This window comes from Budorcas taxicolor, chromosome X, assembly GCF_023091745.1.
Source record: "Budorcas taxicolor isolate Tak-1 chromosome X, Takin1.1, whole genome shotgun sequence".
Lineage (NCBI taxonomy): Eukaryota > Metazoa > Chordata > Mammalia > Artiodactyla > Bovidae > Budorcas > Budorcas taxicolor.
Genome location: NC_068935.1, coordinates 76,093,676 through 76,121,404, shown reverse-complemented (window position 1 = coordinate 76,121,404; position 27,729 = coordinate 76,093,676). Strand labels below are relative to the sequence as shown.

The 27,729-nt window shown below is 39.4% G+C and overlaps 1 protein-coding gene across 1 annotated transcript; it reads right to left on the bottom strand.

The window, feature by feature from the left end:
- Window positions 1-358: 358 nt before the first annotated feature.
- Window positions 359-6,196, bottom strand: NEXMIF (neurite extension and migration factor). Its single transcript, XM_052663876.1, has 3 exons — window positions 6,118-6,196; window positions 1,050-5,421; window positions 359-452 (listed from the first exon to the last, which is right to left on the bottom strand). Exons 1-3 carry the CDS (start codon window positions 6,194-6,196, stop codon window positions 359-361), a joined length of 4,545 nt encoding a protein of 1,514 aa, XP_052519836.1.
- Window positions 6,197-27,729: the final 21,533 nt, after the last annotated feature.

The window sequence follows — 27,729 nt, the reverse complement described above, 5'->3', positions numbered from 1 at the left end:
GGTGCTATCCACATAAGTGGGGGTGGTTAATAGCAATAATCACTGGATGGTTTCTATTAAATTAACAGGGACAAGTTCCCCAAATACTCACAACCAAATGTTGATATAGAAGTAAAAATATATACAATACAGTCACCTGTTTGTAGTTTGGCACAATGTTTTCCTTTATTTCCCCTTGGATAAATAGTGCATAAACTACTTGTGCAACTGTATGACTTCTAAAGTCTTTTACATAGAACATCAGATTAAAGTTTGCTTCTAAAGACTTATTCCCACACTTTAAAATTCTTTTCTTTAAGCACTTACATGTCAACATACATACCACAAGGCATATTTTGAAAGAAATAAAACACAAACATCAAATGTCTTTCTGGAAAATGAGAGTCTCTTCTTCAAACACAGGTAAAACCCAAAATGTTGTTTCTGCATTTAGGAGATTGTAGTTGGAATCCCTGCAGAAAAACCAAACAATTTATGCCATCTTAGTTAGATTTAGTGTATGTCCCACAAAGGGATCATACAATCTAAATTTGTTTACATCATACTAGATGCCGTATGATGCAGAAAAAGATACCAATAGCAGGGGGCACTAGAAAGCACTCCTAATTGCCTTATGATGAGATTTTGTTTTCTAAATTATGCTCTTTTTGTTTAAATCACATTGGTTTTTTGGTCTATATAACTTTTAAATTCTGTTGGTCAAAATTTTTCTTACTGCAAAGCCCTTCCCTTCCCCAAATCATTCAAAAGCATATTTTAGTTGTATTTTCTCAGTAAGTAAAAATTAATGCTGACTAGCAGAAAAAGTAGCCTTGTCAAAACTTATCCCTAGTCAAGCCACAACAAAATTGCCCAATCTTTTGGGTGGCTTAGAGGTATAGGGATTTTCATGCACTTTTTTCTTTTTGTTTTAATTTGAAAAAGAAAGGAATGGGACAGTTTCTTTCATGCAAACTTTTGCTTTCAAGAGGGAAAAAATGAGGGACTGTGGGCTTAGCAGAGTAGGAAAGCTAAGGTGCATCATCTCAGCCATTTTGGTGCAGTATTACCTCAGTTTTTCAAAAGAAGCTGTCCCAGCCTCATCCTTGTGGACTTGTTCTCTCTCCATACGCTTTCCCTTACATTTCTCTTCTCTCAGGGCCTTGGAGCTGGTTTTGTGACGATATAACTTTTTGTGTGTTGGTACATTATTGCCTAAAGTGCTCAGGTTATTAAGCTTTTTATCAAAGAAGGCAGAGCGAGAGTCCTCATTATAACCAGACATGCTTGCACGACCAGGATCACCTATCGCTGCTTTCCCATTGCTTTTACTCACACCCTTGATAGACCTGTGATTCTTAGTGGCTCCTGGAGAGCCACTGTTGACCTTTTTCTTAGATTCCTGTGGTGTCCCAGCCAATATTTTGAGGGTTTTTAATTTTAGACTATTGGACTCAGGGGAGTAGAATATATTGGGGTCCCCATGGTGCTCCATGGGTTCCCAAAGGGGTTCTATGGAGGCCATCATGAACCTCTGCACATCTGCCATACCAGAGGCAATGTTGGACAAGATATATGAAGGCTCCTGAAATTCCCGTTGGTCATCATCCAAAAGATTACTGGTGTTGGTGCCCATGTTTATGTCATTCCAGCCTGGGCTGCTCTCCTTCCCCAAAGACCAGTCTCCAGAAAGTCCCTTCTGACTTGGCATCTTCATAGAGGCCACAGGGCCATGTTGGATACATTCAGCCAATGTCTTCCCTGTAGAGGATATGCTGTTGATTTGGCCTCCTCCACAACTGATGCCAATTTGCATTTTCTCTCCATTGATTGCAGCCATGAATTTCCCTTTCTTTGCTGACTTAGGGACCTGGCGGGAGGTTTTGCCAGGTGGTTTTTCAATCCCTTTGTTGTTGCCTTTGGGGGATTTTTTCCTGTTGTTTTTCTGAGAAGAACTTTGGTTCATAGCCCCACTCTTGCTGGGTGAACTTTTCTTTCTTGATTTTGACACCTTGTTGCTGGTACTTATTTGACTAGATGGATCATTAAATGTTGATAAGCAAGGGGCTTTCTGGAGCAGGCTGACAGAATCCTCATCATTGAACATATGGAACTGAAACTGATGGTTATGTAAAGTAAATCCATCATCCACTTGAACCTGCCGTGAAAGGGTACTGCAGTCCCACTTGATTTTCTCCATATTGCCCAGTGTTCCTGGGACACCCTCTTGAAATCCTTTTAGTGTTCCTAGTGTCTTGATATTCTCACATCTGGTAATTTGAGGGGAAAGACTGGGAGTATCAGGTGGAGATATCTCTGAGAGGGAAGAGTGGCGGAATTTGTCAGGAGTGAAGTTGGAGATATCCAGGAGGTCAGTGGACTCCTTTAGTGGTGCTATCTCATCAATGCTCTGCTGTATCACCAGCTTGGGGCTGCAGTGGGCCAAGAAGTCATCAGCAATATCATCATCACCATCCTTTTCACAAGATTTCAAGCTTAAGGAGCAATAATTGCTTGAGTTGACAGAGAGTGGGGCAATGGAATCAAAGCTAAAGAGCCGCACATTGTCCATATTGACTGGACCCTGCTGGAAAGGAAAGCAGACCTCTCCATTATTAAAGTGACATAATTGATAAGAGTCATCAGATGAGAGCTGGGTGTCTTGCACAGAGGTATATATGACCTTGTTGCAACTGCTGCCACCACTATTGAGACAGATTGGATTGTATGTTGTAGCTGTGAGGCTATTTTCCATGGAGACTACTTGGGAGACTCCAAATTCACTGGACTGGGTTGGAACTATCTCCCTTGAGACTTCAGCCATGAATTCCTGGGAGCCAGAAGTAGGTTTGTTGTGCCACACATCTCCATAGCTGCTTGATTCCATTTTGAAGTTTTGGGATGACTGAAGCAGCTCAGACTCGGAAGGTGAGGAAAGCACACAGTCCTGGGAGGGTTGGAGAGGTACAAATGATTTTTCTGTTTGAGTGAGCCTGTCTTCATTTTGCTCTGGAGAATGATGATTGAAGTATGAGATACCAGTATTATTTGACAAGTCAGAAGCATCTAACAATGTCTGTAGATACCCTCCAGGAATAACAGGTATATTGTTGGCAACATGAGCAGATGATAGAGGCATTTCAGAAGAGCAGCTGGTTGGTAGGAAAGTAGAATTCTTAGCAACCTTTGTCTCATGAAATTCAGATAGATGAGAACTGTTTGAGGTCCCAGCAATAGCTTCATTCTTTGAATTAGCCTTGGAGGATTGGTTTTCCAAAAGAGGGCTCATTTGAACAACTGGCTTGCTTTCTTGCCCAGCTTTGATTTTTTTGGATTTTAACCTGGCTTCACTTTTAAATTTGATTTTGTTAAGCACTTTCCTCTCTGGTGCCTTAAACTGACCATCTTGGGCTTTGACTTTCTCTGAGTCAGGACCTGTGATGTCACTTAAATGTGATCCATTTGCACAGCTGGGGGCAGCCAGAGGTGCTGACTTCAGTGTGCCTTTCAGGCCTCCATCTTCTTTACGATTATTAGCTTGCCTCTCATCATTGCAGAATGAAACCTGCTTACCACTTGCTGACGTTTCTATGGATGGGATTCTTTGAATCCTGTGCCTGTTGCCAAGTTTAGATTTTCGTTTGCGAGCAGGTGGCAGAAATGACATCTCAAAGCTACCTGGTTCAAAGCTTTGCTTTTGGCATAAGGATGTTTTGCTGGAGTCTGCATTGCTGTTTCTCTGCTTTTTCTTCTTTTGCCAGAAGCCCTTCAAGGGAGCCAGCTTGGCATATTTGTTGAGCTGATTTTCACTCAAATTAACTGTTGTTTCACTGGCATCCACTCTACCCAACTTCACCAGCATGTTTTTCTCACCTTTAAAACGATTGATGATAATATATTTGATAATAACAGGGGGCTCCTTACGGGTTACTTTTCTTCTCTTTTTGGGACACCATTCATCATCATCTTCTTCTATAGAACCACCTGGCAGCCATTCCTTCCTCTCATTTACTTTTTCACCCTCTAGTGAGTCAACATCATACAGATAATCTTCACTATACCTGACTTTTCTCTTGGCTCGTAGCCCATAGTTCTGCTGGGAGGAGGAGCTGCCAGAATTAGTGTCCCGAGCCATATAGCGGCTACAGTCCTTGATCTCCCCCATGGTATCAAATGAGACCTCAATGAAGGAACTACCATCACTGAAATTCCCTGATGCCTCCAAGGAACTGGCAAGATGGCCTTGCTTTAGATTCTTAAATTGCCCTACTTCAGTTCCACTGCATGGTTTATTTAAGGCAGATTTTTCATCATTATCCTTCCCATCTTTTTTCTCTGCACCTTTTTCTTCCTGGCCTTCTTCTTTGCCTTTCTTCTTGTCCAGGTTTTTATCTTCCTCCCCCCAGATAATGCTCACATCAGGGACCTTGAATTGGGAAAAATCACTACTTTGCTTCAGGGCCCCAGTCTTAGACTCCCGCTTGGGGCATGTAGTAAAGACACTGGGAAAAAAGTTGAACTGGGCATCCTCCTGCATCAAAAGGGTGGTCTTGTCTCGAACATTGTCCTGGAAGGACTCATATCGAATTTTCAGGGAGCAGACATCACTTCCCAGTGTTGACTCATCATCATCAAACATGTAGTTATCCACATCTTCTTCAGAGAAGAGGTTGACAGACAGCTCATTCTTGGAACAGAGGTCAAGTAGTTCAATCTTACTCTCACTAATGAAAGTCTCAAAGTAACCCCAATCCTGATTGGAATTTGCCAGCAAAGCCTCTTCTGTATTGCACTTATCTAACAATAATGCCTCATAATAACTTTTCTGACCTGGGTCCTCCAAGTCAATGTCAGGTTTCTCAGCTTCTCGTCTATCTCCTGCCCTTGATTTGTGCAAGGGGAAGCCTAGGAGCTGATCTGAGAGAAGCTGTTCTCCGTATTTCATGTTTTCTCCAGCATTAATACACTGAATCCCTATATCAGAGACTGCACAGGTTTCATAATCCCTGTTTAGATCACTGACTTTTAGACTGATCCCTGGCTCAGGATCTACTGCATCCTTGGATTCCATGAAGCAGCCCAGGCAAGTCCGGCTTGGCTGCATGAGGCAGTCCCCATTCAGAGCTGACATGCCTGCAGGCTCCATTATGGCAAATGGAGCTTTCTCACACTCATTGGGCAATGACCATGTGTTCAGGCCCTTTGCAACACCAGATGTAAGGGAGATGGCGTTCACAGAAGCACTATTAGCAGCATGCTCAGGTGCTTCAATCAGGCCCAAAGGAGAGGGAGGGCTCTGCATACAGGGCTTCTTAGAGGGCAGAGGCAGGAGACCTCTGGGGTACATCAGGTTCTCTTTTTGAGCCACTGGTATAGACTGGATTGGTGCAGCAGCTTCTAGAGCTGCAAATGACTTCATTGCCACATCCTGGTCCTCTGAATCTAGAGAAAAGGGGGAAAATGACAGAAATAAAGTTAAAGATCTTAGACCAGACTCATTAACTCTTTCCCTTGATCAGTTTCTGGTACTTGATATTAATGTATAAAAGGTAAGCTTCAGCTTCTCTAACTTTAGAACTAGAAACTACAAAGTTAAAGAATGACCCTGATTTTGTACTGAACATTTATGAGAGTATAAAGTAATTATTTCTTTAGGTTCAGCTTTTTCTTCAGACACACACAACATTCTCCTCAGAAATAAGGGGAAAATGGATTGCTTGATCAATTGGAAAGTCAAAGCTTTCAGGGTGGGAAAATGCTCAAATGGGATATATTCATGATTTTTAAACTCTAAGGCATATTCCTATCCTTCAGACTTACCTCTGTTTTGGAAGCTTCTACGGAATCTAGACATTTCAAACCACATCAAAGCAGATTTCTAATTCACTATGAATTTAGGGGAACCTAAGTATTCATTTGATAGAGATGATTTCAGAGAGCAAAGGGGTTGGATTAGATAGGTCTCCTAGAGACCCTTCTAGTCCAGTTACAGAGTTGATGGGATAAAGTTTAGGATTAACACCTATCTCAGAGGTATCCTAGACTTAACTTGCCCCTGCTCTGTGGATATTGAAAATCTATAGCAATAACAAAGTACTACTGGGAGAGCTAATGCATACTATAATTAAATTCCCTTACCATTTTCCTTGACCCCATTAATCATAGTGTTTTCTCCGTTGGTTGAGGCAACAATAGCCTTATCTTGTTGGTTATCCATGAATGGAACCTCTTATTGTTTCATTCCAAGTCCAAATGCTGTCCAACCTGCACATTTCAAATACATAATAATATCAGTCACTAATTTTTTTCTCTGTTTTAAGGTTATTTCAGCTAGAGAGGTCTTAAAAGCTTTACTGGAATTTACCTGTTTCCAGACTGGCTTCATAGCCACTATTGTTTTTGTTTCATAGCTTATACATACTATATAAGTCAGTTTGGAAATTCACACTTCATTCATACATTCTAGATCCTTCTATCCCCTCTTGGCTACCATACTATTAAAACAGAAGTCTGAGGAAGCAGGCAAACTTACATCTTCCTTCAGATAGTAACACATTTAACCGCTTCCAACCCCTGGCCAAAACAAGGCTGTAAAAATGTTTCCACAGATTACTAATGTATACTTATATCCCCTTTCAAGTAATGAAATAAAGAACAGCTGCTTCTACTAGCAAAAATTAATGTATCATGAAATATATACAGGAGCAATGCACTTAATTATCAAGAATTGTCTAATCTTGTCAGATACAACAAGAATACTGGAACAAGTATACTACAACAAGAATCATGGAACATACAAGTGCCACTGTAACTTTACTCTGGGATGCTGTTTTCCTAAGAATATAAATTTCTTCTCAGAAAAAATCTGACCAAGCACCCAGGATTCATTGTTCTGAATTAAATGCAAAAAAGTGTTGAGAATAGAGATAATATGCTTTGGCAAAAGAGAGAAGAGGTAGAGACTGGTATGCGAGTTTGATAAGTTGGGAAGGGGAGAGGAAGGGAGCACTAGGTGCTAGGCTGGATACAGTTACAGAAGTTCTCTCATTTCTACTTATAATCATCTTGTAATTTTGGCTCTACTAGGTTCTTATTTGTTTTCTTTTTCTGGGCCATGCCACGCAGCTTCTGGGATCTCAGTTTTCCCACCAGGGATTGAATCTGGACCATGGCAGTGAAAGCACTGAATCCTAACCTCTAGACCACCAGGGAGCTCCCTTACTCCCTTAATTTTTTTCAAAAGGGCAAACTGAGTATCATAGATACTGACTTAGATACTAATAGAGATACTATCATATATATTAACAATGATTATCCATTATTTGGGCCTTTTTTCCCCTACAGAATCAGAAGGCTAAACCCTGAGCAGAAAATCCTTTAGTCCATTCCTATGACTTTTTAGATCTCAGCTCTAAATGACACAACTTAAAGGCATGTATTTTCACACATTTTAATTTATACCTTGGCTGTTTATAAAAAAAGATTTGGGAGAAGGATTATAATTTTTTATGCCTGCAATACAAACATCTCTGCACTTGTTTAACTCTTCCCTGTCGATCAGCATTTTAGGATAACAAATTTTATGGGGTTATTAAAATCTATTTTGAGCTGAAATTGATTAGCACATTTGGAATAATGTACAAGCTGCTTTGCTGATCATGGTAAATCATGCAGTGTAACGGCACTGATATAACATTAGCATGGAGACAGGTATTTTGAAGCAAGAAAATGCTCAGTTAAAGTGGAAAAGCAGCCTCTCCTACTTGACCTTCCCTCAGTTGGGTCTGAAGAAGGCTCACAGATCTTGTCCTAGTAGATTGCTATGCTCTTCCCCAAAGGCCTTTAGGGCTCAGGTCTCAGAGTCTAGATGACCCATGCCTACGATTGTGTTGGTGGCTGTCCTTGGCCTTTTCCAACTGGGAAAAAATAAGGCAAGAAAGTAATTTATGTTTCTGCCTATGGATCTGGGACAACATAGCCTTTGGGATGAGTAGTGCTAATCCCTGGGATACCAGTTTAAATTAATTCAACAAATTTACTATGTACTACCTGTGGTCATGGTGGTGTACCAGAAACTGCAGTGGAAAAGGTAGTTGACTGAGACTAGATCCTTGCTCTCAAGTTGCTCAGAATTTATGGGAGAAAACAAGTCATAGACAAATACTAATAAATGTATTTTGTTCACTGAAATAGAGGGAAAAAGTTTCTATAGGAGTTCAAAATAGAGAGAAATTATTCCACTTCTAGAAAGGAGGGAAATCAGTGAAGGATTCACTAATAGCAGCATTTGATTTGGACCTTGAAGGATGCTGTTCCAGGGAGTAGGAATGGGGACTGATAGAGAGAAAGGCATTCTAGGCTTCAGGAACTTCATGAGTTGCCATGAGTCTCTCCCTACTCCAGTCAGCCTAAACAACTGTGACAGAATCATAGGCTTGACACTTTCCTTCCATATAACACACTTTTCCTTATTTTTTCATTGTTCTTTTTTAAAAATTAATTTATTTTAAATGAAACGAAGATGAATATTTTTATAATAAAAGGTATAATTCACCAAGAAGATAGACATCATAAACCATTAACAGCAAAGAAATCTTAACAACACAGAAACAAAGATACAAAAGCAAAAATCAGAAGAAATATAAGTGAAAAAAAATATATAATCATAGTGAGACATATTAACATTGCTCAGGGACTATTTTATCAAGTGCAGAAAAAACAAGAATAGAAGCATCTTGAATGATGTCATTAATAATCTAAATATAATAGATTTACATTTAATTAATTTATGTTAATCATATGCTACACAAATATATTCAAAATTTTGTATTTCATAAGTTGTTATTAGATGTCCATAGGACATTTAGAAAAAGAGACACAGATGTATAGAACAGTCTTTTGGACTCTGTGGGAGAGGGAGAGGGTGGGATGATTTGGGAGAATGGCATTGAAACATGTATAATATCATATAAGAAACGAATCGCCAGTCCACGTTCGATGCAGGATACAAGATGCTTGGGGCTGGTGCACTGGGATAACCCAGAGGGATGGTATGGGGAGGGAGGTGGGAGGGGGGTTCAGGATTGGGAACACATGTACACCCGTGGCAGATTCATGTTGATGTATGGCAAAACCAATACAATATTGTAAAGTAATTAGCCTCCAATTAAAATAAATAAATTTAAATTAAAAAAAAGAAAAACTGGTAAAAAGATAAATATGACAAAATTTCAAAAATATAATTGTTTTTTGTGTGTGATTCAGTTTTATATATAAGCACATATATTGTTTTTGAAATTATTTTCTGTTATAGGTTATTATAAGACATTGACTATGGTTCCCTATGCTATATAGTTAGCTTCTGTCGCTTGTTGCATATCTATTTTTTTAAAATTAGAAATATAGCATTCTATTTATACTAGCTCAAATAAGTGGAATCAAAATGTCATAATTTTTTTAGGCAAAAATTTGTAAGTTTACATATATATTCATAAGCTATACATATATATATGTATACAAAAGCTTTTCTACTATGATTGATAAAAGCTTGAGAAAGAACATCAAAGAAAAAAGAAGAGATGGAGAAATTGGAAAACATAAACTAAATGAAATGGGAGCACTGACTATGAAATAGAAAAATGAAACAAACTAGATAAAGGTAAAAGATCTTCATATAGTCCAGTTGTTTTTAAACATGGCTGCTTCATAGAAACATATCTGGAGCTCTGGTAAAAAAAAATACCTGGGCATTTGTATTTTTCAAAAAATTCCAAGATAATTCTGATATGCATCTGGATTTTAAACAGTGATTACAGGTTTTGCTATTAAATGCTAGTTTTGGTGATATAGAATTCTATATTTTTTCTGTTGACCATCATGATACAATGGTATTAAGTGAGTAATACTTACATAATCACAATAGTAAAAGATATTTATCAGTTTTCACAATCAATAGTCAGACAAAAAATAAAAGATGATTACAATTGCAAGCCATAATAGGAATATGATTAACCTAACAATATAAAATAATTACATACAATTTGGGGGGTCAAGCAGAGTAATGTGGTAAGTGGAAGTGCATACATGCACATGTTTTCATCTGCTCAGTCAATCTATGTCTTTTGGTTGGTGCATTTAATACATTTACAGTTAAGGTAATAATTGAGATGCATGATCCTATTCCCCTGGAGAAGGGAATGGCAACCCATTCCAGTATTCTTGCCTGGGGAATTCCATAGACAGAGGAGCCTGGCAGGCTAAAGTCCATGGGGTAGCAAAGAGTCAGATATGACTGAGTGACTAACACTTTCACTTTCATGATCCTATTACCATTGTTTTGGGTTTATTTTCTGTAGGTAGGACTTTTCCTTCTCTTGTTTTCTGCCTAGAGAAGTTCCTTTAGCACTTGTTGTAAAGCTGGTTTGTTAGTGCTGAATTCTCTTAACTTTTGCTTGTCTGGAAAAGCTTTTGATTTCTCCATCAAATCTGAAGGAGAGTCTTCCTGGGTAGAATATTCTTGGTTGTAGGTTCTTCCCTTTCATCACTTTAAATATATCATGCCATTCCCTCCTGGCTTGTAGAGTTTCTGTTGAGAAATCAGCTGATAGCCTGATGGGAGTTCCCTTGCATATTGTCATTTCCCCCTTGTTGCTTTTAATATTTTATATCTGTTTTTAATTTTTGTCAGTTTGATTACTATGTGTCTTTGTGTGTTCCTCCTTGAGTTTATCCTGCCTGGGACTATCTGTGCTTCCTGAACTTGGTTGGTTATTTCCTTTCCCATGTTAGGGAAGTTTTCAGCTATGACCTCTTCAAGTATTTTCTCAGGTCCTTTCTCTCTCTCTTCTCCTTCTGGGTCCCCTATAATGCGAATGTTGGTGTGTTTAATGTTGTCCCAGAGGTCTCTCAGGCTCTCTTCATTTCTTTTCATACATTTTTCTATGTTTTGTTCTGTGGCAGTGATTTCCAACATTTCTGTCCTCCAGGTCATTTATCCGTTCTTCTGCTTCAGTTATTCTGCTATGGATTCCTTCTAGTGTATTATTCATTTGTTTGTTTGTTCTTCAGTTCTTCTAGGTCTTTGGTAAACATTTCTTGTATCTTCTCAATTGTTGCCTCCATTCTTTTTCTGAGATTCTGAATCATCTTCACTATCATTATCTTGAATTCTTTTTCTGGAAGGTTGCCTATCTCCACTTCTTTAGTTGTTTTTCTGAGGTTTATCTTGTCCCTTCATCTGGGACATAACTTTCTGCTTTTTCATGCTGATTAACGTTCTGTAATGTGCCTTTATTTTAGTCACTGCTGGATTTTGGTTCTTCTTGCCTCTTCTGTCTGCTCTTTGATGGAGGGGGCTAAAAGGCTTGTGCGAGCTTCCCTGGTGGCTCAGAGGTTAAAGCATCTGCCTGCAATGTGGGAGACCTGGGTTCGATCCCTGGGTTGGGAAGATCCCCTGTAGAAGGAAATGGCAACCCATTCCAGTATTCTTGCCTGGAGAATCCCATGGACGGAGGAGCCTGGTGGGCTACAGTCCACGGGGTCACAAAGAGTCAGACACGACTGAATGACTTCACTTCACTTCACTTCAAGCTTCTTGATGGGAGGGACTACTGGTGGGAAAAATTGGGTCTTGCTCTGGTGGGTAGGGCTCTGCTCAGTTCAGTTCAGTTCAGTCACTCAGTCGTGTCCGACTCTTTGTAACCTCATGGACTGCAGTACACCAGGCTCCTCTGTCCATCACCAACTCCTGGAGCTTACTCAAACTCATGTCCATCAAATTGGTGATGCCATCCAACTGTTGTCCCCTTCTCCTCCCGCCTTCAATCTTTCCCAGCAATAGGGTCTTTTCCAATGAGTCAACTCTTTGCATGAGGTGGCCAAAGTACTGGAGTTTCAGCTTCAGCATCAGTCCCTCCAATGAACACCCAGGACTGATCTCCTTTAGGGTGGGCTGGTTGGGTCTCCTTGCAGTCCAAGGGACTCTTAAGAGTCTTCTCCAACACCACAGTTCAAAAGCATCAATACTTTGGTGCTCAGCTTTCTTTATAGTCCAACTCTCACATCCATACATGACTACTGGAAAAACCATAGTTTTGAATAGAGGGACTTTTGTTGGCAAAGTAATGTCTCTGCTTTTTAATATGCTGTCTAGGTTGGTCAAGCTTTTCTTTCAAGGAATAAGTGTCTTTTAATTTCATGGCTGCAGTCACCATATGCAGTGATTTTGGAACCCCCCAAAATAAAGTCTGTCACTGTTTCCATCATTTCCCCACTTATTTGTCATGAAGTGATGGGACTGGATGCCATGATCTTAATTTTCTGAATGGTGAGTTATAAGCTGGCATTTTCACCCTCCTCTTTCACTTTCATCAAGAGGCTCTTCAGCTCTTCTTCACTTTCTGCCATAAGGGTGGTGTCATCTGTATATCTGAGATTATTGATATTTCTCCCAGCAATCTTGATGCCAACTTGCGCTTCATCCAGCCTGGCATTTTGCATGATGTACTCTGCATATAAGTTAAATAAGCAGGGTGACATTATACAGCATTGACCTACTCCGATTTGGAACGAGTATGTTGTTCCATGTACAGTTCTAGTTGCTTCTTTACCTGCATACAGATTTCTCAGGAGGCAGGTCAGGTGGTCTGGCATTCCCATCTTTTTAAGAATTTTCCATAGTTTGTTGTGATCCACACAATCAAAGGCTTTGGCATAGTCAATAAAGCAGAAATAGATATTTTTCTGGAACTCTCTTGCTTTTTCGATGATCCAACGTATGTTGGTAATTTGATCTCTGGTTCCTCTGCCTTTTATGAATCCAGCTTGAACATCTGGAAGTTCACAGTTCACATACTGTTGAACCCTGGCTTGGAGAATGTGGAGCATTACTTTGCTAGCATGTGAGATGAGTGCAATTGTGCAGTAGTTTGAGTATTCTTTGACATTGCCTTTTTTGGGGATTGGAATGAAAACCGACCTTTTTCAGTCCTGTGGCCACTGCTGAGTTTTCCAAATTTGCTGGCATATTGAGTGCAGCACTTTCACAGCATCATCTTTTAGGATTTGAAATAGCTCAACTGGAATTCCATCACCTCCACTAGCTTTGTTCGTAGTGATGCTTCCTAAGGCCCACTTGACTTCACATTCCAGGATGTCTGGCTCTAGTTGAGTGATTACACCATCATTGTTATCTGGATTTTTAAGATCTTTTTTGTATAGTTCTTCTGTGTATTCTTGCCACTTCTTCTTAATATCTTGTGCTTTTGTTAGGTCCGTAACATTTCTGTCCTTAATTTTGGCCATCTGTGCATGAAATGTTTCCTTGGTATCTCTAATTTTCTTGAAGAGATCCCTAGTCTTTCCCATTCTGTTGTTTTCCTCTATTTCTTTGCATTGATTGCTGAGGAAGGCTTTCTTATCTCTCCTTGCTATTCTTTGGAACTCTGCATTCAAATGGGTATATCTTTCCTTTTTTCCTTTGCCTTTAGCTTCTCTTCTTTTCACAGCTATTTGTAAGGCCTCCTCAGACAGCCATTTTGCCTTTTGGCATTTCTTTTTCTTGGGGATGGTCTTGATCATTGCCTCCTGTACAATGTCACGAACCTCTGTCCATAGTTCTTCAGACACTCTGTCTATCAGATCTAATTCCTTGAATCTATTTGTCACTTCCACTGTATAATTGTAAGCGATTTGATTTAGGTCACACCTGAATGGTCATGTGGTTTTCCCTACTTTCTTCAATTTAAGTGTGAATTTGGCAATAAGGAGTTGATGATCTGAGTAACAGTCAGCTCCCAGTCTTATTTTTGCTGACTGTATAGAGCTTCTCTATTTTTGGCTGCAAAGAATATAACCAATCTGATTTTGGTGTCAACCACCTGGTGATGTCCATGTGTAGAGTCTTCTCTTGTGTTGTCTTCTCTTGTCTATTTGCTCTGTGGTTGGGTCAATAGTGACCTCCAAGAAGGTTTACCCCAAAGGGGACCTTTCCAGACAGTTACTGCATCCTTGTGGTGAGCCCCAATCCCTTTGGTGAGCCCCTGCCAACCCATGCCTCCACAGGAGACCTTCTAACACTAGCAGGTAGTTTTGGTTTGGTTTCAGTGGAGTCACTGCTCTTTTTCTCTGAGTCTTGGTGTGTGCAAGGATTTATTAGTGCCCTCCAAGACGGGAGTCTCTGTTTCCCCCAGTCCCTTGGAAGTCTTATAATCAAATGCCCCTGGCCTTCAAGGTCAGATTCTCTGAGGATTCCCAGTCCATTTGTTGGGTTTCCAGGGTGGGGAGCCTGAGGTAGGGTTCTGAACCTTCACAACAGTGGGGGAACTTCTTTGGTATTCTTGTTCTCCAGTTTGTGGATGACCCACCCAGTGAGTATAGGATTTAATTTTATTGTAATTGTGCCCCTCCTACCTTCTTTCTGCAGCTTCATCTTTGTCTTTGGATGTGGGGTATCTTTTTTTTTTTGGTAGGTTCAAGCATCCTCCTGTTGGTGGTTGTTCAACAGCTAGCTGTGATTTTGGTGCTCTTGCAGGAGGAGATGAGTGCACATCCTTTTACTCCACCATCTTGAACTGGAAGCCTCTTTTTTTATTATTAATTAATGTATTTTAATTGGAAGATAATTACTTTAAAAGATTGTGATTTTTTTTTGCCATACATCAACATTAATTGACCATAGGTATACATGTATACCCCCATCCTGAACCCCCCTCGCACCTCCTTCCCCACCCTATCCCTCTAGGTTTTCCCAGAGCACCAATGCCCTGCTTCATGCCTCAAACTTGCACTGGTCATCTATTTTACATATGGTACTGTACATGTTTCAAAGCTATTCTTTCAAATCATTCCACCCTTGTCTTCTCCCACTGATTCCAAAAGTCTGTTCTTTATATCTGTGTTTCCCTTGGTGCCCTGCATGTAGGATCATTGGCACCACATTTCTAAATTTCATATATACACATTAATATATATTTGTCTTTATCTTTCTGACTTACTTCACTCCATATAATAGGTTTCATCTCATTAGAACTGACTCAAATTCATTTCTTTTTACAGCTGAGCAACATTCCATTGTGTATATGTACCACAACTTCCTTATCCATTCATCTGACGATGTACATCTCAGTTGCTTCCATGTCCTCAGTTCAGTTCAGTCTCTCAGTTGTGTCCGACTCTTTGCAACCCCATGAATACCAGCATGCCAGGCCTCCCTGTCCATCATCAACTCCCAGAGTCCACCCAAGCCCATGTCCATTGTGTCGGTGATGCCATCCAACCGTCTCATCCTCTGTCGTCCCCTTCTCTTCCTGCCCTCAATCTTTCCCAGCATCAGGGTCTTTTCAAATGAGTTAGCTCTCCGCATGAGGTGGCCAAAGTATTGGAGTTTCAGCTTCAGCACCAGTCCCTCCAGTGAATACCCAGGACTGATCTCCTTTAGGATGGATTGGCTGGATCTCCTTGCAGCCCAAGGGACTCTCAAGCATCTTCTCCAACACCACAGTTCAAAAGCATCAATTCTTCGGCACTCAGCTTTCTTCACAGTCCAACTCTCACATCCATACATGACCACTGGAAAAACCATAGCCTTGACTAGACGGACCTTTGTTGGCAAAGTAATGTCTCTGCTTTTTAATATACTATCTAGGTTGGTCATAACTTTCCTTCCAAGGAGCATACATCTTTTAATTTCATGGCTGCAATCACAATCTGCAGTGATTTTGGAGCCCCCCAAAATCAAGTCAGCCACTGTTTCCACTGTTTCCCCATCGACTTGCCATGAAGTGATGGGACCAGATGCCATGATCTTCATTTTCTGAATGCTGAGCTTTAAACCAACTTTTTCACTCTCCTCTTTCACTTTCATCAAGAGGCTTTTCAGTTCCTCTTCACTTTCTGCCATAAGGGTGGTGTCATCTGCATATCTGAGGTTATTGATATTTCTCCCAGCAATCTTGATTCCAGCTTGTGCTTCTTCCAGCCCAGCGTTTCTCATGATGTACTCTGCATAGAAGTTAAATAAGCAGGGTGACAATATACAGCCTTGACGTACTCCTTTTCCTATTTGGAACCAGTCTGTTGTTCCACGTCCAGTTCTAACTGTTGCTTCCTGACCTGCATACAGGTTTCTCAATAAGCAGGTCAGGTGGTCTGGTATTCCCATCTCTTGAAGAATTGTCCACAGTTTCTTGTGATCCACACAGTCAAAGGTTTTGGCATAGTCAATAAAGCAGAAATAGATGTTTTTCTGGAACTCTCTTGCTTTTTCAATGATCCAGCACATGTTGCCAATTTGATCTCTGGTTCCTCTGCCTTTCTAACACCAGCTTGAACATCTGGAAGTTCATGGTTCATGTATTGCTGAAGCCAGGCTTGGAGAATTTTGAGCATTACTTTACTAGCGTGTGAGATGAGTGCAATTGTGCAGTAGTTTGAGCATTCTTTGGCATTGCCTTTCTTTGGGATTGGAATGAAAACTGACATTTTCCAGTCCTGTGGCCACTGATGAGTATTCCAAATTTGCTGGCATATTGAGTGCAGTACTTTCACAGCATCATCTTTTAGGATTTGAAATAGCTCAACTGGAATTCCATCACCTCCACTAGCTTTGTTTGTAGTGATGCTTCCTAAGGCCCACCGACTTCACATTCCAGGATGTCTAGCTCTAGGTGATGTGAGTGATCACACTTTCGTGATTATCTTGGTCATGAAGATCTTTTTTGTACAGTTCTTTTGTGTATTCTTGCCACCTCTTCTTAATATCTTCTGCTTCTGTTAGGCCCATACCATTTCTGTCCTTTATTGAGCTCGTCTTTGCATGAAATGTTCCCTTGGTATCTCTAATTTTCTTGAAGAGATCTCTAGTCTTTCCCATTCTGTTGTTTTCCTCTATTTATTTGCATTGATCGTTGAGGAAGGCTTTCTTATCTCCCCTTGCTATTCTTTGGAACTCTGCATTCAGATGCTTATATCTTTCCTTTTCTTCTTTGCTTTTCAACTCTCTTATTTTCACAGCTATTTGTAAGGCCTCCTTAGACAGCCATCTTGCCTTTTGGCATTTCTTTTTCTTGGAGATGGTCTTGCTCTGTGTCTCCCGTACAATGTCACAAAACTCCATCCATATGTCATCAGGCACTCTATCAGATCTAGTCCCTTAAATCTATTTCTCGCTTCCACTGTATAATCATAAGGTATTTGATTTAGGCCATACCTGAGTGGTCTAGTGGTTTCCCCCATTTTCTTCAATTTAAGTCTGAATTTGGCTTCCATGTCCTAGCTAATGTACATAGTGCCACAATGAACATTGGGGTACATGTGTCTCTTTCAATTCTGATTTCCTCAGTGTATAGTCACAGCAGTGGGACTGCTGAGTCATATGGCAGTTCTATTCCCAGTTTTTTAAAGTAATCTCATTGTTTTCCATAATGGTGTACCAGTTTGCATTTCCACCAACAGCGTAAGAAGGTTCCCTCTTCTCCACACCCTCTCCAGCATCTATTGTTTGCAGATTTTTTGATGATGGCCATTCTGACCAGTGAGAATACCCTTTTCAATCAATACTCACTTTCATTCTCTTCACCTCTACCCTATACTCCAAAATATTTCTACTTAATATTCTAGAACACTTTTTGCTTCCAGGTGTCTTGCTTGATATTCTCTGTGCCTGGAATATCTCTCCCTATTCTTTCTCCTTCCTCTATTCTTCCCGTCATCTCTTTCCAGCTTTTGTTTCATTTCCCTCTCCTATTCCCCACTCAAAATTTCCTCACACTTCCCTTGATTCTCCCTACCACAAGCGAAATTAATTTTTTCCCTTCTCTGTGTTCCCAAAGAACTTTGCTCTTCTCCGTGTTTATCATCTTATATAAACATTACTTCTTTATATCTGGTACCCCGAGAAGACTAAGCACCCTTCATTTCCATAAGGCTTAGCTCAAATAGTGTTTAGAATATGGTATATACTCTGTAAAAGTTGACTAGAAGATGATGTTGAATGATAGAAAATGATGGGGGAGAATTTGGGGAACAGTAGTTTTTTTTTTTTTTTTTCTAAAACATCAGGTACGTATAAGAAGCTATGGTTGAAAAGATGAGAGCTATACTGTGGAAGCCACCCAAATCTTAGTTAAACACTGACGGGTTTTTGAGCAAAGAAATACTATTATTAGAACATTAGGATCAGTGAGAGAGGGAGAATCAGAGGTAAGAAAATATGTTAGGAGACAATGTTCAAGGGTGAGCAGTCAAGAAGATTAGAGTTAGGACAGAGGAAATAAAAATGGAAAGATTTTAGATTTGAGTAAATTGCAGAGGTATGCTGTAGAGTTTGGAAAATTATTTAGATGTGGCAGGTGAGGGAGCAGGAGTTGGCATATGGAAAGGAGAGAGGTCAAAGAATTAATTTATTGTTGTTTAGTCACTAAGTTTGGAGAAGGAAATGGCAACCCACTCCAGTGTTCTTGCCTGGAGAATCCCAGGGACAGTGGATCCTGGTGGGCTGCCATCTCTGGGGTCGCATAGAGTCAGACACGACTGAAGCGACTTAGCAGCAGCAGCAGCAGCAGCAGTCACTAAGTTATGTCTGACTCTTTGCAAACCCATAGACTGTAACCTGCCAGGCTCCTCTGTTCATGGGGTTCTCTAGGCAAGAATACTGGATTGGGTTGCCATGCCCTCCTCCAGGGGATCTTCCTGGACCAGGGATTGAACCTGCATCTCTTGTATTGGCAGGTAGATGCTTTACCACTGAGTCACCAGGGAAGCTCTCAAAGAGTTATTAAATGATTGTAAAAGGAGCATTAAGAGTGGTTGGATTCTAGACCAGAGTAACCTCAGAAACACAAGTGCCAGGATGTTTATGAGAATAAAGCAAGATGAGTAATAAGCCTGATCATCAGGTCCAACATCTATAATGAAGCTGAAAAAGGTCTTAGCTGGAAAGGAGGCAACTGACCAGCAAGCTGATATGGATGGAGAAACTATGGGTTTGGTTAGGAACTGAAATGGATCAATGAAATGAGACCATTGTAGTAAACAGGTCCACAGAACTTCTCCAGGTTAGCCTAGCCAAGATCTATCTAGTCTAAATCTTCCCAGTTCAACTCCACTCAGCTGACAGATGACAGAATCAGCATTAGTAAAGATAGTACATAGTTATCCATAATGCTGCTTGGCTAATTCAACTTTCTAACATCTACCAGGATTTCAAGATACTAGGTTAGATATATGGACATGTGATGTTTTTAAGAAAACATGCTTAAATGAGGAGTCATACAAGTTTTTTAAATATTAAGGATAAGAAAGACATCAAAAAAAGATAATCACATTAAAACACTAAAAAATTCTGTATATCTCAGAAGTATGGTATGATTCTATGTCATCTTTCACAATTAATAGTCCAAAATTCAAAGGATATGCACAAAAACTCATGTAAGGACTGATATCATAGAATGGATGAAATACAACCACTAACTAGCTGGGTAACAAGGCTCTGCATATTCCATCTGCCTTGATTTTTGGCAGACATAAGTCTAAGACATAAGTCTTTGCCGTTAGGTTCCTGGGCAGCAGCTATAGTGGCTGCATTTTGGCATAGCTCAGTGGTTCAATATTTGGATCTCCATTCCTCTTATTTTTCCCTCCCTCACTATTATCTGCACCATCCTTTCTGATATCACTGTAAAGAAATTCCCAAGAAGAACAAGTTCATAGGATCATAAATCAATGAGCAAGTATGTGAAATGCATTGTCCATGTTAAAGCACTACACAGATGCTAGAAAACCTTATATGCAATAAGATGTGAATTAGAAGTGGACAGAAACAAGCAGAGGCATTCATAGGCTCAAGTTGGGAATAGCCAGCCTCCCCACTAGACTTATACACTTTATTATTTTATTTTTAATTCTTAAAAAAAGTTTTAATGGGTTGTTCAGTACTTGGGGATGAACCTGCCAATTCAGGGGACACAGGCTCAATCCCTGGTCCAGGAAGATTCCACATGCCATGGGGCAGCTAAGCCCATGTGTCACAACTACTGAGCCTGCACACCCTAGAGCCCATACTCTGCAACAAGAGAAGCCATCTCAGTGAGAAGCCCATGCACTGCAACTAAAGAGTAGCCCCTACTTGCCCCAACTGGAGAAAGCCCACATGCAGCAACAAAGACCCAGCACAGCCAAAAATAAATAAATAAATAAATATTTAAAAATTTATATTGGAGTACTGTTTATTTACAATGTGTGCTAGTTTCAGGTGTACAGCAAAATGAATTAGTTATATACATATATACTTATATCCACTTTTTTTAGGTTCTTTTCCCATTACAGAGTATTGAGTAGAGTTCCTTTGAGTTGAGTTCCCTGTGCTATACAGTAGGTTAGAAATCTGTTGTATATATAGTAGTATGTACATTTGAATCCCCAAATCCTAATTTATCCCTCCCCTCATTTCTGCTTTGTAAACTGTAAGATTGTTTTCTATGTCTGTGAATCTATTTCTGTTTTGTAAATAAGTTCAATTGTATCATTTTTTTAGATTCCATATATAAGCAATATCATATGATATTTATCCTTCTCTGCCTGACTTACTTCACTCAGTATGACAATCTCTAGGTCCATTCATGTTGCTGTGAAGGACATTATTTCATTCCTTTTAATGGTTGAGTAATGTTCCATTGTATATATGTACCACACCTTTATCCATTCCTCTATCAATGGACATTTAGGTTGCTTCCATGTGTTGGCTATTGTAAATAGTGCTGCAGTGAACATCGGGGTGCATATATCCTTTGAGACTATGGTTTTCTTTAGATATATTCCTAGGGATGGGATTACTGGATCATATGATAACTGTATTTTTAGTTTTTAAAGAACATTCATACTGTTCTCCATAGTGATTTTATCAATTTACATTCCCTCCAACAGTGTAGGAGGGTCCCCTTCTCTCCATACCCTCTCCAGCATTTATTGTTTGTAGACTTTTTGATAATGGCCATTCTGAGCAGTGTGATTGATTTGCATTTCTCTATTAGTTAGTGATGTTGAGCATCTCTTCATGTGCTTTTTTGGCCATCTGTATTTCTTCTTAGGAGAAATGTCTATTTAGATCTTCTGCCCATTTTTTGACTGGTTTGTTTGCTTTTTTTATATTGAGTTGCATGAGCTGTTTATATACTTTGGAGATTAATACCTTGTCATGTACTTCATTTGCCAATGCTTTCTCCCACTGTGTGGGTCATCTGTTCATTTTGCTTATGGTTTCCTTTGCTCTCCAGAAGCTTCTAAGTTTGATTAGGTCCTATTTGTTTACTTTGGTTTTATTTTCATTACTCTAGGAAGTGGATCAAAAAGATATATTGGTGTGATTTATGTCAGAATGTTTTGCCCACATTTTTGTCTAAGAATTTTATAGTATCCAGTCTTACATTGAGCTCTTTAATTCATTTTGAGTTGATTTTTGTGTATGATTTTAGAGAGTGATCTAATTTCATTCTTTTAAATGTAGCTCTCCAGTTTTTACAGTACCACTTATTGACAATATTGTCTCTTCTCCATTGTATATTTTTGCCTCCTTTGTCGTAGATTAGGTGACCACAGGTGCACGGCTGTATCTCCAGACTTTTTATCCTGTTCCATTGATATATATTTCTTTTTATGTGCCAGTACCATACTGTTTTGATTACTGTAACTTTGTAATACAGTCTGAAGTCAGGGAGCCTTATTCCTCCAGCTCTGTTTTTCTTTCTCAAGATTGCTTTGACTATTTGAGGTCCTTTTTGTTTCCATACTAATTGTAAAACTTTTTGTTCTAGTTCTGAGAAAATGCCCTTGGTTATTTGACAGAGATTTCATTGAGTCTGTAGATTGCTTTGGGTGGTATAGTCATTTTCACAATATTGATTCTCCCAATCCAAAAACAGGGTATGTCTCTCCATCTGTTTGTGTCATCTTTTATTCCTTTCATCAGGTATCTTATAGTTTTCTGAATATAGGTCTATTGCCTCCTTAGGTAGATTTAGTCCCAGGTATTATTCTTTTTGATGCAGTGGTAAATGTGACTTTTTCCCCTTGATTTCGCTTTCTGATTTTTCATTGTTAGTGTATTGGAATACAAGAGATTTCTGTGCATTTATTTTGTATGCTGCAACTTTACTTAATTCATTGAAGAGTTCTAGTAGTTTTCTTTTAGCATCTTTAGGATTTTCTGTGTATAGTATCATATCATCTGCAAACAATGACAGTTTTACTTCTTTTCCAATTGGGATTCCTCTTATTTCTTTTTCTTCTCTGATTGCCATGGTGAGGACTTCCAAAATTACATTGAATGACAGTGACAAGAGTGGACATCATTGATTTGTTCCTGATCTTAGAGAAAATGCTTCCAATTTTTCACCATTAAGAATGATGTTTACTGTGGGTTTGTGGTATAAGGCTCTTATTGTGTTCAGGTAGGTTCCCTCTATGCCCACTTACTGGAGAGTTTTTTAAAAAAATCATAAGTGGACATTTTTTCTGCATCTATTGTGATGATCATATGGTTTTTATTCTTCAGTTTGTTGATGTGGTATACCATACTGATTGATTTGCGGATATGCAAAAAAATCTTGCATTCTTGGGATAACTCCAACTTGATCATGGTGTATGATCCTTTTAATGTGTTTTTGGATTCAGTTTGCTCATATTTTGCTGAGTATTTTGTGTATGTTCATCAGTGATACTGGCCTGCAATTCTCTTTTTCTGTGTGATATCTTTGTTTTTGGTATCAGGGTGATGTTGGCCTCATAGAATGAGCTTAGGAGTGTTCCTTCCTCTGCAATTTTTGGAAGAGTTTCAGAAGGGTAGGTGTTAACTCCTCTAAATGTTTGATAGAATTTGCCTGTGAAGCCATCTGGTCCTGGACTTTTGTTCATTGAAAGATTTTAATCAGTTTCAATTTCAGTACTTGTGATTGTGAAAGTCCCTCAGTTGTCTCCAACTCATACCCAAAAGGTCCATGGAATTCTCCAGGCCAGAATATTGAAGTGGGTAGATGTTCCCTTCTCCAAGGGATCTTCCCATCCCAGGGATTGAACCCAGGTCTCCTGCAGGTGGAGTTTTTACCAGCTGATCCAGGGAAGCCAAAGAATACTGGAGTGGGTAGCCTATCCCTTCTCCAGCAGATCTTCCCAACCCAGGAATTGAACCGGGGTCTTCTGCATTATAGGTGGATTATTTACCAGCTGAGCTACCAGGGAAGCCCTCAAACTTGTGATTGGTCTGTTCATATTTTCTATTTCTTCCTGGTTCAGTCTTGGAAGGTTGGTTGTACCTTTCAAAGAATTTGTCCATTTCTTCTAGTTTGTCCATTTTATTGGCATATAGTTTCATGCAGTATTCTTTTATGATACTTTGTATTTCTGTGGTATCTGTTGTGACTGTTTTTTTAATTTCTAATTTTATTGATTTAAGTTCTCTACCTTTTATCTTAATGTATCTGTTTTATTAACTTTGTTTATCTTCACAAAGAACCAGCTTTTAGTTTCATTGATCTTTGCTATTGTTTTCTTCATCTCAATTTTATTTATTTCTGCTCTAATCTTTAGGGTTTCTTTCCTTCTACTAGCTTTGGCCTGTTTGTTCTTCTTTCTCCAGTTGTTTTAAGTGTAAGGCTATGTTGTTTATTAAAGGATTTTCTTGTTTCATGATGTAAGGCTGTTTTGTTATAAACATCTCTCTTAGAATTGCTTTTGCTGCATCTCTTAGATTTTGAACCATTGTGCTTTCATTGTCATTTGTCTCTAGGTATTTTTTTTTTATGTCCTCTTTGATTTCTTCAATGATCCATTGGCTATTCATTAACATATTGTTTAGCCTCTACATGTTTGTGGTGGTTTTGTTTGTTTGTTGTTTTTTTTTTTTTACAATTTTTCCCCCTGTAATTTACTTCTACTCTCACATGTTTTGGTTGGAAAAGATGCTTGATATGATTTTGATTTTCTTAAACTTACTGAGGTTTGTTTTGTGGCCGAAGATGTGATCTATCCTGGAGAATTTTCCATGTGCAGGTGAGAAAAAAATGTATTCTGCTTCTTTAAGATGGAATGCCCTATAGATATCAGTTATGTCCATCCAGGTTAATGTGTCATTTAAGTCTGTGTTTCTTTATTGATTTTCTGTCTGGATGACCTGTCCATTGATGAAGGTAGGGTGTTAAAGTCCTCTACTGTTATTGTGTTACTGTTGATTTCCCCTTTTATGGCTGTTAGTATGTGGCTTATATGTTGGGGTGTCCTATGTTTGGTGCATATATGTTCACAATTGCTATATCTTCTTCTTGGGTTGATGCCTTGATCATTATGTAGTGTACTTCCTTGCCTCCCGTAACAGTCTTTAAAGTCTGTTTTGTTTGATATGAATATTGCTACTCCAGTTTTCTTTTGATTTCCATTTGCATGGGATATCTTTTTCTATTCTCTTAGTTTCAGTCTGTATGTGTCCCTAGGTCTGGTGTTGGTCTCTTGTAGGCAGTGTATATTTGTGTCTTATTTTGGATCCATTCAGCCAGTCTACATCCTTTGGTTGGAACATTTAATCCATTTACATTTCAGGTAATTATCAATATGTACGCTTCTATGGAATTACAATTGAGCTATTTCAAATCCTGAAAGATGATGCTGGGAAAGTGCTGCACTCAATATGCTGGCAAATTTGGAAAACTCAGCAGTGGCCACAGGACTGGAAAAGGTCACTTTTCATTCCAGTCCCAAAGAAAGGCAATGCCAAAGAATGCTCAAACTACCACACAATTGCACTCATCTCACTCATCTGCAGTCTGCACTCTTGTAGTTTCTCTTGCTTCTGGTGTTTGCCCCCAGTGGGTGAGGTTGGACCAAGAGCTGAGTCTTTTCCCTCTGGTGGGCAGGGTCACATCAAGAGGTAAGTTTTGAGGTGGCTATGAGCTCAGTATGACCTTAGGCAGCCTGTCTTCTGATAGTTGAGACAGTGTTTCTATCTTTTTATCTGGTTTTTCCAGTGGTCATGTATGGATGTGAGAGTTGGACTGTGAAGAAAGCTGAGTGCAGAAGAATTGATGCGCTTGAACTGTGGTGTTAGAGAAGACTCTTGAGAGTCCCATGGACTGCAAAGAGATCCAGCCAGTCCATTCTAAAGGAGATCAGCCCTGGGATTTCTTTGGAAGGACTGATGCTAAGGCTGAAACTCCAGTACTTTGGCCACCTCATGTGAAGAGTTGAACTCATTGGAAAAGACTGATGCTGGGAGGGATTGGGGAAGGAGAAAAAGGGGACGAGAGAGGATGAGATGACTGGATGGCATCACTGACTCGATGGACGTGAGTTTGAGTGAACTCTGGGAGTTGGTGATGGACAGGGAGGCCTGGCGTGCTGCGATTCATGGGGTTGCAAAGAGTCAGACACGACTGAGTGACTGAACTGAACTAATGGCCATTTTCTTAATTTTTTGGATTTTTTAATTATTATTATATTTTTAAATTTTTTTAATTTTTAATTATTTTTAAATATAAATTTATTTATTTTAATTGGAGGTTAATTACTTTACAATATTGTATTGGTTTTGCCATATATCAACATGAATCTGCCACAGGTATACACGTGTTCCCCATCCTGAACCCTCCTCCTTCCTCCCTCCCGGTACCATCCCTCTGGGTCCTCCCAGTGCACCAGCCCCAAGCATCCATTATCACGCATCGAACCTGGACTGGTGATTCGTTTCATATATGATATTATAAATGTTTCAATGCCATTCTCCCAAATCATCCCACCCTCTCCCTCTCCCACAGATTCCAAAAGACTGTTCTATACATCTGTGTCTCTTTTGCTGTTTCACATACAGGGTTATTGTGGATTTGTTTTTGTTGGTCTCCTTTCCTCCCTTCCTTTGTTCTCTTGTCTATCTGTTTGATAACTATCTTTAGTGTTGCGTTTGGGCTGCATTTTCATTTTGTGTGTGTATCTATTTTAGTTTTTTGGTTTACAGGTTCTATGATGTTTTGATATAGCAGACTATATATGTACAGCGTTGTTGTAATTTGCTGGTCTCTTAATTTCAAATGCAATGTGCGTTTCTTACATTTGTATTCTCCTCTTCTCATGGTTTTTGGTTTTGATATCATATTTATGTACCAACGATTTCCTACTATTTTTTCATGTTTGCTTTGACTAATGAGTTTTCCCATTTGTAATTTTCTTGTTTCTAGTTGTGGCCTCTTCTCCCCTCTGCCTAGAGAAGTTCCTTTAGCATTTGTTCTAAGGCTGGTTTTGTAGTGCTGAATTATCTTAGCTTTGCTTGTATGAAAAGCTTTTGATTTCTCCATCAAATATTAATGACAGCTTTGCTAGGTAGAGTGTGTGTGTGTTTTTTTTTTCAGGTAGAATATTCTTGGTTATAGGTTTTTCCCTTTCATCACTTTAAATATATCATACCACTGTCTTCTGGACTGCATGGTTCTGCTGAAAAATCAGCTGATAACCTTATGGGGATTGCTTTGTATATTATTTTTGCTTTTCCCTTGTTACTTTTAATATTTTTCTTTGTATTTCATTTTTGTCAGTTTGATTAACATGTGTCTCAGCATGTTCCTCCTTGGGTTTATCCTGCCTGGAACTCTCAGTGGGCTTTCTTGATAGCTCAGTTGTTAAAGAATCCGCCTGCAATGTAGGAGACCCCTGTTTGATTCCTGGGTTGGGAAGATATGCTGGAGAAGGAATAGGCTATCCACTCCAGCATTCCTGGGAACTCTCAGTATTTCCTGAGCTTGAGTGGCTGTTTCCTTTCCATGTCAGGGAAATTTTTTGCTATAATGCCTTCAAATATTTTCTTAGATCCTCTCCCTTTCTGTTCTTCTTCTGGGGCCCCCTATAATGTGAATGTTGGTGCATTTAATGTTGTCACATAGGTCTCTGAAACTGTCTTTTCTTTTCATTCTTTTTTTCTTTATTGTGTTCCGTGGTAGTGATTTCCACCACTCTGCCTTCCAGTTCATTTATTCTTTCTTCTGCCTCAGTTATTCTGCTACTGATTCCTTCTAGTGTATTTTGTATTTCAGTGATTGTGTTTTGTTCATCTCTGTACCTCTGTTTGCTTGTTCTTTAAATCTTCTATCTCTTTGTTAAGCATTTCTTGTATATTCTAAAACTGTGCCTGCATTCTTTTTCTGAGATTTTGAGTCATCCTTACTATAATTATTCTGAATTTTTTTCCAGGTAGAATTCCTATCTCCTATTCATTTAGCTGTTCTTGTGGGTTTTTTACCTTGTTCCTTCAACTGTAACATATTTCTCTGTTGTCTCATTTTGTCTGACTTTCTGTTATTGTGGTCTCCTTTCTGCAGTCTGCACTCTTGTAGTTTCTCTTGCTTCTGGTGTCTGCCCCCAGTGGGTGAGGTTGGACCAAGAGCTGAGTCTTTTCCCTCTGGTGGGCAGGGCCACATCAAGAGGTAAGTTTTGAGGTGGCTATGAGCTCAGTATGACCTTAGGCAGCCTGTCTTCTGATAGTTGAGACAGTGTTTCTATCTTATTTGTTGTTTGGCCTGAAGCTTTACAGCACTGGAGCCTGTAGGTTGTTGGGTGTGCCTGGGTCTTCTTGCTGAAATGGAGACCTCACACCAATTACTATTTGTTGGGGCCTCTGCTACCAGTGTCTTTGCCCCCACAAGTGAGCTATAGCTAACCCTTGCCTTCCCAAGAGATCTTCCAAAACCTCTAGCTTGGTGTAGCCCAGGTTCATATGAAGATACT

Coding starts and splice junctions, on each gene's coding strand:
- NEXMIF (XM_052663876.1), bottom strand. CDS start 6,196: ATGGATAACCAACAAGATAAGGCTATTGTTGCCTCAACCAACGGAGAA. Junction 5,422..6,117: donor TAATGGGGTCAAGGAAAATG/GTAAGGGAATTT, acceptor CCTTTTCTCTAG/ATTCAGAGGACCAGGATGTG. Junction 453..1,049: donor GCTTCTTTTGAAAAACTGAG/GTAATACTGCAC, acceptor GTTTTTCTGCAG/GGATTCCAACTACAATCTCC.